The sequence below is a fragment of the Pteropus alecto genome, unplaced genomic scaffold (assembly GCF_000325575.1).
Source record: "Pteropus alecto unplaced genomic scaffold, ASM32557v1 scaffold61, whole genome shotgun sequence".
Lineage (NCBI taxonomy): Eukaryota > Metazoa > Chordata > Mammalia > Chiroptera > Pteropodidae > Pteropus > Pteropus alecto.
In genome coordinates, this window is record NW_006434835.1 from 14,558,348 (window position 1) to 14,576,860 (window position 18,513).

The 18,513-nt window shown below is 35.0% G+C and overlaps 1 protein-coding gene across 8 annotated transcripts in view; it reads left to right on the forward strand.

The window, feature by feature from the left end:
• Nucleotides 1-18,513, forward strand: part of NCOA1 (nuclear receptor coactivator 1) — a 148,590-nt gene that overhangs the window by 95,326 nt on the left and 34,751 nt on the right. For all 8 annotated transcript variants that reach the window (XM_015588218.2, XM_015588219.2, XM_006910276.3 and 5 more), the window contains 3 exons: nt 4,309-4,456; nt 5,750-7,070; nt 9,782-9,962. In XM_015588218.2, the coding sequence (XP_015443704.1) occupies nt 4,309-4,456; nt 5,750-7,070; nt 9,782-9,962 (1,650 nt within the window). The remainder of the gene's footprint in view (nt 1-4,308; nt 4,457-5,749; nt 7,071-9,781; nt 9,963-18,513) is intronic.

An 18,513-nucleotide genomic window follows, 5' to 3' on the forward strand; every position in this document is an offset into this window, starting at 1 on the left:
GAATTAAGTTTGGGAAATGTTTTGGTCTCCCATTTTGGGGGATTCATAAGACATATTTAAGGTATTTAAATTTCTGGGAAGTTCTGCAATAAAGGTACCTATATGACTGTTACCGAGGCTTATTTTTCCTCAGAATACTTCTTCCTGTAGCACATCTGTCAGCACTTAGGGAGAGTAGTAGTCATGGGACATGTTGGGCTAGATAGCCAAGGAAACTTTCGTGAAAGTTCTGTTTACCCATTATCAGTGATGCCATGGATCATTTCTTGTCTTTGAAAGATGTCCAGGATATATCGTTACATTGAAAAATAGGCTAAGAAAGCACATCATGTATAGTATGATCTCACTCTTCTGTATTTATTTATCCAATTCTAGAAGGTTCACAAAATGTTAATCTTTGAGGGATGGGATTATAAAAGACTACTTACTCTTTGTTCATTTCTCTATTACCTTAACTTTATAATCACAAAATAAAGTTATTTTCATAAAAAAAAAAAAATCACAGGACAGTTGGAAGCAGTTTATAGTATCAAGAAGTTTGGAAGCATTGCTATAAAATATAACTACCCATATAAATGATTAACCAGAATGTTCTTTGAGACTTGTGAATTCCATGGTCCATATAACAGACTTAACTGAAAATCTTTTTATTTCAAATTTTGTTGGAAATATTTAAAATATGAGTATTTTTCTTTTTTAGAAATATTGTTATACTGAATAGAGTTTAGTCATTGATGATTGAAAATCTTAGAGCATCTAGGGGTAATTTTTTCCTTTATCTTAATAATAGTTTTTTAAATTGCATTCTTTCTGAATATATCTAGAGAAATATCAAAGAGAAAAAGAAATCTGTACCAGCATTGACCTGTAGTACCTTCCCACACATTTTATATCTGCCCATTTAGTTAACATCACTAAGTTATGCTTGTTGAGGTTATCCCAGCACCAAATTGGGTGGAGCGAAAAACCCAAATAGCTCTACTCCTACAGCTGCTATGACCAGAGAAAATGGTTTCCTTTGCTTCATAGCTCTGTTGAGGCCTATTCTAGGGTAAAACAAAAGCAAAAATAAAAACAAAAAACAAGAACAGTTGCCATTTTAAAGTTCTTTGAAGAGATTCTGGAGTGTCAGTTATACTACATCAATAATATCCCTCCCCACTAAGTGTTCCAAAAATTTTATAAGTGGACACAGGAGTCAGCAATCAAATTCTAGCTTTATGCCTGGCAAAACTAGATCAGAAGACAAGGCCAAGACCTGTGATCAAAATGAGATTCCAGATGGTTTTGTCCACGCCTAAACCTTGAAACCTACTTATGGGGAAAATTTGGTGTGCAAATCAAATGTTTATCCAACCAGCTCTGTAAAGAATCATGTCTCCCTTACTCATATCTTAATTCAGAATATTAGTGATTGTTACATAGGGTTGAAGCTATTGGTATAAATGGTATCTAGGATAGCTGAATATGTATATGGTTCAGGACATATATCTTTGGAACTTGCTTGTTTGTTTTCTCTTTGGTGTTTATTCAGGAAATATTCATTCAGTCCTGCTCTGTTGTAGGCTCCAAGCTTGCTATTATCTCACAACGTTATTGGCTTCATTTTAGTGATGATGTGTGAAGGCTAATTTGTATTATTAAGCCCTAAACTTAAAAATGACAAAGTTCAAGCCTAAATCTGATTCCTACACTCACATTCTTTTCATTGACCCATGCTGCCTTCCTGGTGATATGTCCGTCTGAACAACTGAGCGCCAAAAAAATTTAGTTAACTGGATAGTCTTAATTAGGTTCTAATTAACATTTTGTTATATTTACTATTGCCATTTTTTCATTTCAAAGAATGTGTGAGTTGTGTTAAGTCGTATTCCACACATTATCATCCAAAATAAATAATCTAACTTGAAAACTTAAAGTGTAATCATTTCCTTTTGTTAATAGAGGTCCTCTAATTTTGGAATTTTTACTAGTTTAGATATGATCCTACAAGTTAAGGCAGCATAATTACCAAAGGACTATTGATGTTTCTGTAATCTACATTAAGTATTTAATGTTCTCATGCTAGCCTGAATTTCTGGTTCTTTCTCACTTTATAGGGCTTGTCAATAAATCAAGAAATTTGTCTCCATTGATTTCCATTACAAAAATAAGTCTAGATTCCTACAAGAGCAAAAATATAAATTGAGATATAAGCATTTGAGAACATAGCTAAGATTTAAAATCTACCATTTAAGGAAAAGTTACGGTAGTTGATCACAAATCAGTATTAACCTGTTTAGATGAGGTTTAAGTTGAGGATCAATCAGCAAGTACTTACTGTGTGATTTTATATGCAAAGCATTGTTCAGGATTCAATAGAGAGTGAATAACAAGAACGGGACATAGTACTAGCCTTTATGTTGATTCTAGCTGAAGAATAAGTGTAAAAATTTATCTACCTCCTATTCCAAGAGTTATAGAAGGAATGTTTAGGAAGTCATGAAAAATAAGATTGAAAATGCAAGATGAAGTCAGGTTATATAGAGCTGTGCTGTCCAGTATGGGAGCCACTAGCCATGTGCTGTTATTGAGGACCTTAAATGTATGACTCAGGGACTAAATTTTAAATTTTATTTAATTTTAAATTTAAATAGCCACATGTGACTGATGGCTACTGTGTTGGACAGTGCAACTCAGTGGTGAAAAGCCAGTGAGTGTTTTCCAGCAGAATGAGAAGATCCTAAGGAACAATGAACAGTGATAAGGAAATAGACAAAATGACATAAGCAAAATAACATGAAATATATTGTGTCTTATCTGGCCCTTTATACATCTTTAGCTTTATCATTATCCCAAGTTAATTATGTATCTTAAAATGCCACTTTTTTGTTGTAGTTATGTTTTCCAAAATATGTTGTTAAAAAGATATTAACAATTGAAAATTGTTAATATTTTTTAAGGTTTCGGTAGAGCAACATTTACTTATATTGTTACACAAAAATTAGCAGTTTCCATTAAAGACTTTTTTCATCATTGATTATTTCATTAGGAACTAAATTTATGTGTTATGTTTGGTAAATATGCCAGTGATTTTGGCTGAATTTGCCACATGGGTATGGACTTCAGTTGGTTCGACATAGATCTTAACACTTTCAATTAAATTTATATCCTGGTGTTGGTACTTAGACAAATTTATGTATGATATAGATTTTCAACAGATTATACCCTCTTCAGTTTATATAATATACCCAAGACAATAAAACAGAGCATGTCTTCTTTTTACTTAAACATGTGGCTTCAAAAATTATTTATTAATCAGTCATTTTAAGTCTTTTTAACATATCTTTAAAATGTAATTGAAACTGTTTCTGAAATGTCTTTGAAAAATAGGACTAATATTACAGGCTAAATCATAATATTTATGGTAGTAATTCTTGTTTCAGTGAATATGATTTTTAACCTTGGTATGGCTTAATCTATCTGTTAAATCTTCCTTAAATTAGAATTCTATTGTATTACTAAAAGAGCAATGATGTTTTCTTACTTAGTAGTCTGCTATAGCCTTTACATATTTAATAAATAGCAGTATGGTTAGAATTTTATCTGCTGTTAATAAAGCTTTAAGACAAAGTAAATTATATTCTTTATGTAATGATTTGACTGCCTTAACCTAGTTTTTGTTCCTTGTACTAATTGGCTTTATCTTAATTTGCTTACTAAACTAAATTCAAGCATCAAAAATAATATATATATATGAATATAATAATTTGTTGAACAGGACCTTAGTGATTCACATTCCTGAGTAAAAAAAATAAATTTGAATTTTAGTTAAGAAAGTGTACACTAATCAAAACTTGGAGGGTGAATTTTATGGTTTATGAATTGTATCTCAATAAAGCTGTTATTAAAAATTCGGCCAGCACAAGAAAAAAACCTTGTTAGACCTACTGAAAGTGAGAGGGGAGAAGGTTACTTCCTGGTGTTTTTAATGCACACTTAATAAATTTGAAGAACTGCCCCATTACAGGGAAAGATTAAGATTGAATTTTTTTCTGGTTTGGGGTTTCTTTATCATCATAACTTAGGCAAGGAGGCACTCATTCAAGTAGGACTAACATAAACTTGTCATCAGGTGGTCTGTTTCAACCAGAGTCATTTTCCCCCTCAGATATATACTTCGTCTGAACTGTTCTTTGAGTCTGAGCAGGCAGCATTTGGGCGGGCGTTTAAGATGAGGTTCTAGGTAGAAGTAAGGCTTGGTAACTCTCCTTTGCCCACAGTACAAGTGTCAGAATTTTAACTAGGTTTCTCTTTTGTTTGAAACAGTGATGACTCGTGGCACTGCCTCCAGCCCATCCTATAGGTTCATATTGAATGATGGGACAATGCTTAGCGCCCACACCAAGTGTAAACTTTGCTACCCTCAAAATGCAGACATGCAGCCTTTCATCATGGGAATTCATATCATCGACAGGTACTACTTATTTGGAGAGCGTCATATGAAATAAGTCAGTTCACATGTCTCTTCTTTGAGAAAAATTTTTATACTCTTGATGGCTAGAAAACAAATTCTAAATCAGGCATTAAACTAGTTTGACGTATCCATACTGAGTTTTATAGTTTTGTTGCCTACAATAGCTCTGTTGTTCAAAAAGGGAGACAGGGAAGATGAGGCTGAAATGATGTCTTAAGGATAAAACCGAAAAGGTGGCTACAAGTTTCCAACATTCCATATGTGAACTCCCATATATGATCTTATAAAATATTTCGAAGTTTGTTCATATTGTTATTTTTATTTTTAAATGTATTTTCATTAGGGCAAACTTGATGGCTCCTGAGTTTAAGTTGACAGTTTCTCAAACGACAAATCATTAAACTATCAACTTGAGATTTTTGACTGTCATTGCCTCTAATTTGTTCTCTTCTCTAAATACGTTTTACACTGGTGTATATGGTATATTCAAGGAACCATTTTCTTATCCTATGAATTATTCAAAATCCTACATTTACAACTATTTAAAATTTAGCATTAAACAAAAACAAAGACATTTCCCCTCACTTCATCTTTTCCTCATATGATATATTTGCTTATTGGAACATGGTAATACCAGTCACAAATCTGTTGTCATAATTATGGATTTGAGTGAAGAACTTGATGAAAATCTGAATTCAGTATTCTGCTTTTTTCTAATTTTAGTTTAATTTATGCTTGTGAGTGGAATTAGCACAGTTCTTTTTTTCATATTGTGATTTCTCTTTCAAAACATCTGCTATGTCTGCATATCACCCTTTTTAATTTTTACATCAGTGACACAGTATTTTCCTTACCCAGTCTTCCTCTTTGGAGTTGAAATACTTAAAAGCTGTAACATGGGAGTCATGAGTAAATGCTTTGTAAACAGAGATGTGGGACGTTTCCCTTTTAACCAAAAGTATTATTATAATGTTAATTATTTGTGTTAAATATTGAAAAGTTAAAAGTACATATATTAAATTTTATTTCCCAAGGCCAAGAAAGATTTCTTTTCCATGCAACTAAAACCATTATCAAATTTATAGAACCATAAGCACTATTTTCTATTAAGTGGTGCTAATATTTCACATTACTAACAGTCCACTGTTGTTTCTTAATTTAAAGTGATACAGAAGCCCTTGATAGCTTGAAATATTAATGAGGTGAATGGTCTCGTTTTATAATATGCATCATAAAAATATTTTAATGGAAACCAATAAAGATGTTTGAATAATAATGTATTTTCTCCCCTAGGGAACACAGTGGTCTTTCTCCTCAAGATGACACTAATTCTGGAATGTCAGTTCCCCGAGTAAACCCCTCCGTCAATCCTAGTATCTCTCCAGCTCATGGTGTGGCCCGTTCATCCACATTGCCACCATCCAACAGCAACATAGTGTCCACCAGAGTAAACCGCCAACAGAGCTCTGACCTTCATAGCAGCAGTCATAGTAACTCTAGCAACAGCCAAGGGAGTTTTGGATGCTCACCTGGAAACCAGATTGTAGCCAGTGTTGCCTTAAACCAAGGACAGGCCAGTTCCCAGAGCACTAATCCCTCTTTAAACCTCAATAATTCTCCTATGGAAGGTACAGGAATATCCCTTGCACAGTTCATGTCTCCAAGGAGACAAGTTAGTTCTGGTTTAGCAACAAGGCCCAGGATGCCAAGCAATTCGTTTCCTCCTAATATTCCAACGTTAAGCTCCCCTGTTGGCATGACAAGCACTGCCTGTAATAATAGTAACCGATCTTATTCAAACATCCCAGTAACACCTTTACAGAGTATGAATGAAGGACCCAATAACTCCGTTGGCTTCTCTGCCAGTTCTCCAGTCCTCAGACAGATAAGCTCACAAAATTCACCTAGCAGATTAAATATACAACCAGCAAAAGCTGAGTCCAAAGATAACAAAGAGATTGCATCCATTTTAAATGAAATGATTCAGTCTGACAACAGCTCTAGTGATGGCAAACCTCTGGATTCTGGGCTTCTGCATAACAATGACAGACTCTCAGATGGAGACAATAAATACTCTCAAACCAGTCACAAACTAGTGCAGCTTTTGACAACAACTGCCGAGCAGCAGTTACGGCATGCTGACATAGACACGAGTTGCAAAGAGGTACTGTCTTGCGCAGGCACTTCCAGCTCTGCGTCTGCTAACTCTTCAGGCGGCTCTTGCCCCTCCTCTCATAGCTCACTGACAGAACGGCATAAAATTCTACACCGGCTCCTCCAGGAGGGTAGCCCCTCAGATATCACCACCTTGTCTGTGGAGCCTGATAAAAAGGACAGTGCATCTGCTTCTGTATCAGTGACTGGACAGGCACAGGGGAACTCCAGTGTGAAACTAGAACTGGATGCTTCAAAGAAAAAAGAATCAAAAGACCATCAGCTCCTACGCTACCTTTTAGACAAAGATGAGAAAGATTTAAGATCAACGCCCAACCTGAGCCTCGATGATGTTAAGGTGAAAGTGGAAAAGAAAGAACAGATGGATCCTTGTAACACAAACCCAACCCCAATGACCAAACCTGCCCCTGAGGAAATTAAACTGGAGTCCCAGAACCAGGTGGGTAATCCTCACTTCACAAGATGACATTCCTAGTTCTTTTTTCCTTTTCATTTATTTAACTCCAGCCATAGACCAGATTTGGATTCAGGCTGTGTTTTTTTCCCTATCCATTGGGAATATATTAAAAGGTTCGTATCAGTGGTTGAAAAAATCACAAGATGCCCTTAAGAGTTCTTCTCGGAACTTTGGAGGGCTGCAATATTAACACAATATTCTAAGAAAGTAGATATTTCTTTCTCTAAAATCAGAGTTCACGTCTTTGGAGATTTTTTAAAATACCCTTCCTGCTCCCTCCTCCCAATCCCACCTCCTGAATACAACTGTCTGAGAATAGAACCCAGAAATCTGTATTTTAAGGACGTTCCTCAGAGAACTCTGATAGGTAGCTAAGTTTGGGAACCTCTGTTGTAAACAACAGGGAGAGAAATGTGAGAAGGTGGTTGAAGCTGCCTAGACTGTCTCACTTGGCTATTTAATTTCCTTTGAAACATTTTCTAAGGCAGTTTATCCTCTCATCTGCTTCTAACCATACTCAACCCCCATCAGAATAGGGACTTGAGTATTCTGGGTAGTAGAGTGTGTAAAACACCCTGAAACAGAAGCACATATAAACAGATCTTAGCATAAATTTTTATGGATTAGCATCCTCTGTGCTTAGGCTGGGTGGAGGTGGGGGTGGAAATTGAATAATTGCTGTAGACTCTGAAGCGATTAAGAAAAACAAAATAGGGTCCCTCCCATCTAGGAGCTTACAAATTATTTAGACACAATATAGGCATCCATGAAATAGCTGAAAAAGTACTTACAAAGCAGTTGATCAGTAAGACTCTCCAGATTCGAAATTAGTATTTGTAGGTCCTTCAGTCTCTTGAACCAGCTTTGTTTTCAGCCCTCATCTCAGAAAAACCTCTCTCTTCTCACGGGCATACTGTACTCTGGAAACATGGAAGTCCTTGCCATTCCTGGGGTAAGCCATGTCTCTTCTAAGCATCTGCTGCCCTGTTCTCTTTTCTAAGTCTGCTGAACTTGCTCTCATCTTCACAAACCAATTCAGACATCTCTTTAGAATCTTCCTCAGTAGCCGAGTTAGACGTTTCCTTCCTCTGTGCTCTCTGTGCTCTGGATTGTTTCTGTGGACTATTTGTAATAACACGATTTGGGTTATTTCTTTATGTGTACGCTCTTTGAGGATAAGGCTCTCTCTCACGTTTCTTGGTACAACTAAACTAATATCGTGTTTTTAAGCTGAAAAGTAGCTTTAAATTATGACCATATTAAAACTCTCCTTCTGTAAAATTTAAAATAACAGCTTTATAAAATAAAACCATGTGTACAGTCCTGGTACATCTGTTTTGATGCACACGGACACTCATTTTTGCTGAGTTTATATTTGGAGTGGAATTGCGGGATCATAAGATATGTGTATGTTCATCTTTAGTAGATAATGCCAGTTTTCCTAGTATGCAAAAATTCCTTCTGGTTGTTCCATGTTCCTACTAATTCTTGGTATTGTCACTCTTAAATTTTAGCCATTCTGAATCTGTGTAGTTCTATCTCATAATTTTAATTAACATTTCCCTGATAAATGTTGATTGGTCATTTGGGTATCTTTTGTGAATTGCTTTTCAGGTATCTTGGCATTTCCCCAATATGTTGTCTTTATCCTTGTAAGAGTTGTTTACATGTTTTAGATGAGTCCTTTATTGGTTATATACTTGCAGATATCTTTTCTGTGCCATGGCTTGCCTTTTTCTTTTCTTACTGGTGCTTTTTCATAAAATGAAGTCCTTCATTTTAATGCAGTCCAGTTTGCCAGTTTTTTTCCTTTATGGTTAGTACGTTTTGCACATGTGAAACCAAAGACATGTTAAATAATGTTCATAGTAGCTTTATTTGCATTAGCCTAAAACTGGAAACACCCCTAACTCCATCACAGTAGAGGGGATAAATAGGTTGTAACACATTCATACAATGGGGTACTATTCAGCAATGAAAACAAATGAACTACTGCAACGTAGGACATTTCTGAATTCCAAAAATGTAATGTTAAGTAAAAGAAGCCAGACATTTAAAAAATACATACATATAATTCTATTTATGTAATCTAGAAATATAAATATTAGTTGAATTAAATAATGAAATACAAACAGACATGTTGATAAATTATCTCAAAGTAATCATAGTAGAATAATATTGTGAAATAAAGGCCAATTTTGTCCTATGCATAAACTCAGGCAGATGTAGAGACTCCCTGGCTATCATAGAAGACTATTCATTAAAAAGTTTCCCAGATTTTTTTAAATGATAGAAAAGCCATATTAATGTAAATTTATTTTTTATTCCTTTATGAAGCAAGTCATTTTACAAAATTTTGAAAAACATAACAGAAAAAATCACCCTTGATACTATCATAACACAGTACTCTTGACACTTCTTTCCAGACCAGTCTTTTTCCAATGCATATATTTTATACCGAGATATATTAGGTAAATAATATATATACATTATCTTATATCTTTCAGTATATTAATATTATAAGCATCCAAAATTTTTTCCAGTGGAATAGTTAAGTCATGTAATTTCTAATTATTTTTTCATTCTTTCATAGTTGCACTTAATTCATGGAGTTTAAAGGAGCAACTTTTTTCTACCTTGCTTTAGGTGAAAGTGTAGAACATACTTCCTCTAACTTTGGTTTCCATTTTTAGTTTACAGCTGACCTTGACCAGTTTGATCAGTTACTACCAACGCTGGAGAAGGCAGCCCAGTTGCCAGGCTTATGTGAGACAGAGAGGATGGATGGTGCAGTCACCAGTGTAACCGTCAAATCAGAGATCCTGCCACCTTCACTTCAGTCCACCACTGCCAGACCCACTTCCAGGCTGAATAGTACGTGTTGGGGACAAAACCTCATTTTAAATGTTTAATGATAATGCTGATTAGTGCTTTGTCTCTCACCATTATTGCACAGACCGTTTGTTGAGAGTGAAATACCTTTTCATTAATAAATTATATACAGTTACCTTTATACATAGGCACTTCACTCAACTCGTATATTTTAAATTATAACATCTGCCTTTTTGTAATGTTAAGGTGCACAGTTGATGTTAAGGAGAGCAATTTTGTGTTCTTAACCAAAACACCCCATATTAGGACTTTCAGAAATATAATATTGGGTCAGATTATGTTTTCCAACGTGTCTTCCTTGAACACTAGTCCTAAGAGCAGCAGTAAAAGGATTTTGTGCTAGAATACGCTGGGCAAATGCTACATGGCATATACATCATTCCTCATTAAAGTTCCACAGTACATATTAAAGGTTTTAAGAAATCCTATGTTAAATAAGCCAGTTTAGATTTCTTTAACTCAGCATTTACCAGACTTTGAGTATGGAATTCCTTTTCTCAAGTAATACATGTTACCCCATAGAATGAGTTTTCCATGGAGCACTGTTTAGGAGACAGCCATTGTAATAATTCACCACTGCTGTAGCTATGTTAGCATTCTTCTAATTAAGAGACATTTTGGTAGTATAATACTTGAAATTTCATGAGGGTAGGACTCTCAATTATTTTCACCTATGAAATTTTGAAGTTGAAAAAAACAGTGGTGATAATTCCATTGTGTGACCTTGAAGCTAAAAGAAACTAACCAACTTACTTCAAAATTTGCCTAGATTCCTGACCTAAGTCTTATCCCTCTTCTGATGAGATCAGATGTGGGACTTATTTATTTCAGTCTTACTGTAGCTTTTAGCTGTAGTGACAAATTCACGAAAGTTTGCCAAGATTTTCATGCGGCTGGAAAGAGAATCTTGAATCATCTCTGACATTTTTAGGAGTAGTTTTTCAACTGACCAGAACACTAGATAAGAGCAGACCCTAGGTTCAAGTCTCACATTGTCCATTTTATTAAGTGTTATTTGTTAAATGAATTTTCTGAGCCCTATTCTCTTTATCTGCAATATGAGCATTAGATAAGATGACTCTGAAAGTCTCTTCTACTTGAAACTGCGGGTTTCCAGGCTCCTGTATATCAGGCACAGTTGGGGAAACAATAAGATGCAAGGCCGAAAGGTGATAAAACGAAAGTCTGCATATTGACTGGTTTGATCCTGGTCCCCTTCCCATAGCCAGAAAGAAGATGTCTGGCTATGGATGTGTAAGGGGAGGTACCTAACAAAGGTCGCCCTGCCATCTAATCATCCAACAGTAGAGGGTACAAGAAGTAGTGAAGATTGACAGCAGAGGAACTTAAGGGAACTGTTAGAGGTGATAGAAATATTCTGTTTTCTTAACTGAGGTGGAAGATTAGGGGTTTATACCTTTGTCAAAATTTATTGAACTGTACACTTAAAATGGGCATATGTTATTGTGTGTAAACTATACATTAATAAAATTTACTTTAGAAATATCTGAGGTTAGAATGATTTCTAACCTATAACTAGGCATCCAAAGTTCCAGTAATTGTAAAGGTGGAATAAAGACATTTTCAGGTATAAAAGGGCTTAAATATTCGATGATATTCTCACCTTTTCTAGTGAAAGTCCTATAGGATGTACCTTCAGCAAACAGGGAGAAAACAAAAAAGAGAAAAATAATGAGGTCTAGGGGAAAGAGAAGATCTGAAAGGAAGTCCAGGAATGATAGCTGGTCATCAGGATTAGGGAGCAACCAATGCAGGCTAGAACAGGGGCCTGAGTCCTCTGGAAAGGAGGCCTCCGGAGAAGAAATGGATTGCTCTTTTTGAGTTTATAGGAAATATTACTGATTGATAGGTTTATGTAAAAAATGTTGAAGCATCTGAAAAGCTCCCCTCGAAAAGCAGGCTAGTAGAAAAAGTAAGAATTGTTAACTCCAGAAAAAAAGAAAAAGCATGGTAAACAAAGGAGGTTTGAACACAGTATACAGTGTGACTTAGCAATAATATTTGCACAGTCATAAGAATCTGAATATTAATTTGATAAAAAGCTGCGATCTCTGTTAGGGAATTGGGGACACAGGAGGTAGTAAGAGAGGTAGGTGTGATGTCTGTACGCTCATTTAATATATGACAAAGGCAAGAATATACAATGGGGTAAAGACAGTCTCTTCAATAAATGGTGTTGGGAAAATTGGACAGATATACGCAAAAAATAAAAGCGGACCATCTTCTTATACCATATACAAGAATACACTCAAAATGGATTAAAGACTTAAATCTAAAACCCGAAACCATAAAACTTCTAGAAGAAAACATAGGCAGTAATATCTCTAATATTGCTACTAGTAATTTTTTTGGATATATCTCCTCGGGAAAGAGAAACAAAAGAAAAATAAATGGGACTACATCAAACTAAAGTTTTTGCACAGCAAAGGAAACTGTCAGCAAAATAAAGACCGCCTACTAAATAGGAGAAGATACTCACTTATGATACATCTGATAAGTGGGTAATATCCAAAATATATAAAGAATTCATACAACTCAACAACAAAAAAACCTAAACAATCCAATTAAAAATGGGCAGAAGACCTGAAAAGATATTTCTCCAAAGAGGAAATACAGATGGCCAATAGACATAGGAAAAGATGCTCAAGGTCACTAATCATCAGAGTAATGCAAATAAGATAGTACCTTATATCCATCAGAATGGCTATCATCAATAAATCTAAGAACAAGTGTTAGCGAGGATGTGGAGAAAAGGGTACCATCATACACTGTTAGTGGGATCGCAAATTGGTACAGCAACTATGGAAAACAGTCTGGAGGTTCCTCAAAATTAAAAATGGATCTACCTTTTGACCCAGCAATTGCACTTCTGAATATTTATCCAAAGAAAAGCAAAACAATAGTTCGAAAAGATCTATGCATCCCTATGTTCATGGCTGCACTATTTACAATAGCCAAGATATGGAAGTAACCTAAATACCCATCAACAGATGATTGGATAAAGTTATGATTACACACACACAATGGAATATTACTCGGCCATAAAAAATGAAATCCTACCATTTGCAATGACATGGATAGACCTAGAGATTATTCTAAGTGAAATAAGACAGACAGAAAGGTAAATACCATATGATTTCACTTATTTATGGAATCTAAACAACAAAAAGAACAAACTAATCAAAATAGACTCACAGCCAGAGGGGATGGGGATTGGGGGACTGGGAGAAAGGGGTGAAGGGTTAAAGAAGTACTAATTAGTAGTGATAGATGGTCACGGGGATGGGGAGCACGGCGTAGGGAATGCAGTCAGCGTTAATGTAATAGCTAGGTGTAGGGCCAGAGGAGAGAAAAAGTAATTGGGGGATCGTTTCAAAAACTGTATAAATGTCTAACCAATGTCCTGTATATTTTAAATATATAATTAAATAAAATGCAAAAAAATAAGGTAGATGTGAGAGAACTAAGACCTCATCTCTCACTATGGGAAGCCAGTAATCTAAAATTGAGATGTCAAGAAGTAGCAGCATATGCATATTTAGAGAAAATAGGCAAATGTCAAAGAAAACAGCTACACAAGCTGAGAATGGTGTGTCTCTTTGGAAGGAACCAAAAGATCAGAAGGGGTGAGGCAAGAAACTGCTTTTATTCAGAATGAACCTTTTGGTTTTGACTTGTAAAATTATGTGTATATATATTAATTTGATAAAAAATTAAAGTTAATAAAAGTAGAAAATATCTTCTAGCTCTACAAGTCTATAAAAGTAGAGTGTTTTTCCTTCACAGTCTGTCTTGAGGCAGATAGCTCTTTTTTCTCTCTTGAGATTTCATCCCCTAAATACAGCTCCATGTACAAAAGTATGTAAATAGGCCAGAATCTCTTAAGCCTTGTGCTGAAGTGTTGGTCAAGGCCAAAAGTATAGAGGGGAAGATAGTGAGGTATATGAGGGAGAGGATGATAGAGGCAGATGCCAGTCTACAATGTTTCAATATAGACCAAAAATAAAAAATAAAAATTCTAGAGGCATAAGGAGGCTAAGGAAACAAGTTGAGCAGGAGAAAAGAAAAAAGAATAAAGGTTTGAAGATGAAAAAGAAAGAAAAAAAGATGATAGGGCCAAAAATATGATGGCAGATAAAAGGGAAGAGGGGAAGAATAGCCACTAATTCTCTGCCACCTCTAGCCTCTATGCTGTCCACCACCACCTTTGACCAGAACCAGAGTCCATTATTGAGTGGCCCGTTCCATGTCATAACCTTGCACCCACCCAGAAAAATTAAGCATCTTTCTTTACTTTAGTCTTCAATCTTGAACTGAACTGTGGCAAGTGTAAATGTCTTGCAGAGGACATTTTCATTATCATCATATTTTACCACCAGTTAGAACTTCTGGTTCTGTCTGCCAGGCCACTTTTTTCTCCCATACTTTTCCTTGCCCTTTTGCACTGTATTCTGAGAGAATCTCTGGGTCAAATTTTCCAGATCAAAACTGAATCTTCATGTCCATTCTGCTCTTCAGTCCATCTATTGAGTTCTTTTCATTGTAGCTATCATGTTTTTAATTTCTAGAATTATTTTTTCCATAGAAGCCTATTTTTATGGATCTGGTAGACTTTTTAATCTACATGATGATAAATTCATTATACTTTATATTGTATGTATTATATTCTAGGGCTCACCCATTTTCTGTATTAATCCTATTTTCTTTGAAGTTACTTTCTTTGTTAAACTTGCTCTCTCTTTCTTGCTGTTGACTTCTCTTGAATATTTGGTGAATTGGGGCTCTTCGTCTATATATAGTTGACCCTTGAACAACACGAGTTTGAACTGCTTGGGTCCACTTATACCTAGATTTTTTTTCAATAAATGCTGTAAATGTATATTCTCTTCCTTAAAGTTTTCTTCATAACATTTTCTTTTCTCTAGCTTATTTCATTGTAAGAATACAGTAAATATATGTATAACATACAAGATATGTGTTTAATTGTTTATATTATCGTTAAGGCTTCCGGTCAACAGTAGTCTGTTAGTAGTTAAGTTTTGGGGGAGTTAAAAGTTATACACCAGTTTTCAAAAGTGGAAGTGTTATAGGGAGGTTGGTGCACTAAACCCTGCATTGTTCAAGGCTCAACTGTATACCAAAAAAGACCTAAAATGAAAAATAGAGGCAGCTAAGTGTTTCTTTAGCTAAAGTGAGAAGCCCTTTTGCTCTGGCAGTGAATATAGATTGATTATAGAAGCCCTGTTTCTATAAAAAGTTGTTGTGAGGGAGAGGGGGTTGGTGATGGGGAAATCCTTCGTGGCAGCCTAGCACCCACTTCGGGGAATTCCCTGGGCAGAATTCCCTCTTTGAGTCCTGTACTTACCACTTTAATCCCATGGGCACATACCAGAGTCAGCTGCATTCAGAGCAGGGGCCTGGTAGCAGCTGTTCAGTTGTCCTTTAATTTGTCCCTGTAATGGCCCATGGCCTGGTCCTTTCCTTTACCTGCTCCAGTGACCGCTGAGCTTAGAGTTATTCTGGTGTTCTGGGAAAGCTCCCCTTTTTGGAAAATCTCTTTGACCTGTTGCAAGTTTTTAAGTTTAGTTGAAGTTTCACCATCAGTCTGTTCCCGTCTGTTTTATCTTTCAGCAGTTCTGCATTGTTCTAGTCAGCTGCCATGATTCTTTTGCCTTTCTTCAATCTTAGATTTATTTTTCCTGTTTTATATCTTTTGTTATTTCAGTGATGTTTCTGGAGAGAGAATAAAATTAGGTGATAAATCTTCCACACTGAACCAGAAAATTTCCTTTGTCCATTTACATATGAGAAAACTAAGGTCTAGAGAATGAAAAGAACACACACACATTCACACACACAGACAAAATCATGCCCAAAGTTACCCAGTTAGTGTATGCAGAACCAAGATTTAAATCATTCTGCCTGGTTTCTAGATGTGCTGTTTATATGGACACACACACACTGATGCAGTGTGACCAAGCAATTTAAATAATTCTGTTAGAGAGGTACTACAAAAGCAGCACATCTGGATACATACTGCTTTCTCAGTGAGACGGCTTAGGGGGCAGGGTGTTGTTGATCAGAATGTGTACAATGCGCCTCTTCGGCAGCACTGTCAAAAACCTCCGCTAGGTCTTTTTCGTTATCTTCCAACCCCTATCCTTAAAATGATGAATTTGACTTTTGATATTGTCTGAAGTTATTGGGAACCAAATTTGTTGATCCAAAAAGAATAATAACTTTTTAATCAAAATCAAAATTAGATGTAGCTATAAGGAGATGTATTTTTTAAGGACTCTTATACTAGTTAAGATAGGTCTAGAATTCCAAAAAAATTTGAACATTGACAATATCACTGGAGTAAGTGAGTGACCTCCTGAGGTGGTGGTTTTTATGTTTTGTAAAATATGTATTCTGAGATGATTATTTTTAAAATCTTATTTGTAGTACATTAAAAGCACTGCATAACTAAAAATGTTTTACATTATTTTCAATACTTAAAAAAATCTATTTTAATGTCCCTACTTTTGAGGTTATATTTAGTGTATGTGCCTATTGATAGGCACCTTTTGCTACTACAAAGCTGTAATAAATAATCTTATGTAGAGATAATTTACTACACATGTTATATCTGCAATATAAGTTCTGAATAGAATTGATAGGTTTTGCCTAATAGCCGTTCTTAAATATCGTACCAGTTTGCACTTTTAACTAATAATGGTCCTCTTTCGGCACATCCTTGCCGGTATGTTGCATTATGCACTTTCTCATCTTTGCCAATCTGATGGTTTTACTTTTTTAAATATCTCAGTGTAGTTTTAATCAGTATTTCTTGTGAATTAAGTTGATCGCTTTTCAATGACTTTATGTGATCTATTCATATTTTCTGACCATTTATCTATTGGCTTATTTGGTTATTATTGATTTATAGATTTTTTTTGTACATTAGAGAAATTAGTCCTTTGTCTACATCGTATTTAAAAAAATAAAACACCCTAACCGCTGTGCGTAGTTACTGCCAAATATAAGGCAAACCCGAACCAGAAATCTCCTTACCAAGAGCTGAAGAAAATTAACTGTGAACATCAGAATCACTAGATACCAAATTAACTGATGGAGTAAAATGTGCAGAATCCACTCCCGTGGTCAGACAATGCTGTCTACTGTGTACACAGGAATTTTTTAATAATATAAGGGGTTTTTTGCCAGATTTAGTATGGCTAATGGAGATATAAAGTTTTCCTTTCACCAGATTTTAGATGGAGAAAATATGATGTTGAGCCCTTAGCAGAGATGATAAAAAACATCAATAGCTTTATCAGGGCTCCCTAAAGGTTTGCTTTCTACTCCCACTTCAGCTCCCTCCCTCCAGTAAAGGGACTGATTAGTAGATGCATTGATTTCAAATGCCTCCTTTTAAAAATTCCTGTGCCTGTCTTAAGTTACGTGTATACGTACTTACTCATGTTTGTGATAGGGACACAAACACGACCAGAAATAGTTAGGCGTATTCCCTGGACAAAGAAAGATAACTTGCATGTTTCCTAAAACATTCCAGCAAATTCTCAAATTTTTTATAGAAGTCTGTTTCTAAAGGAAGTCCTAAAAGGTTGAAAAATTACTTTTAGAATAAAAACCAACTTATTTTAAGTATACATCCTATGCAAACAAAACTTTTAATTGAATCAAAGTTTGATTTTCTTTTTTCTTTTTGGTTTGGGGTTATGACCCCCTAGTCACCAAACTTATTTAGCACGTAAATCTTATTTTATTTTGAAAATATTTGACCCAAATTTTTCTTAACATTTTTTCCATCAAGACTAGTAAAATGAGATACTGTGTCCTGTTACTGAGTCAAACTACCTTATAGTGCTCAGTATTAATGGTAGATGGCCATGTAAATTTTCTTTGACTCTTAAACATTATTCATTTTGTCTAGATTTCTGAAAGGAAATAGGATTGAGGAATTAATATGTGGGGCAGAGCAATAGGACAGCTTTAGATAATCTCCTTTGGCCAACTTCCTGATTTAAATAATGTCAGGAATCAAGTGATTACTTTCCCATCACCATTTATTGTTGTTTGTTTTTGTTTGTTTCATTTTTCAGAATCCCACAGAATTTGATTTCTTTATTATTTTTTTAGAGAAGATAAAGCTAGAATTTTTTGCATTTAGAAGTGAATGTGTTTATATGTACCTCTACATTTCATTCATACTAAATATTGAGTATATTTCACATGAAAGTGAGTCTAACATGTTTTGTATAGTTGTAATCAATATCCAGCATTAAATATATTTTTTAGACATCTTAAAATCTACTTATTCTCCATTAGAATGAGGAAGTCTTCCTAATTATGTTTTCTCTTAAAATTCTATTTTTAGTTGTTTTTTAAAGTTATAATAACTGTGTGGTGACTAGACTTAAGATGGTGAACACATTGTGAGGTATATACATGTCAAATCGCTATGTTGTACACCTGAAACTAATATAATATTGTATGTTAACTATAC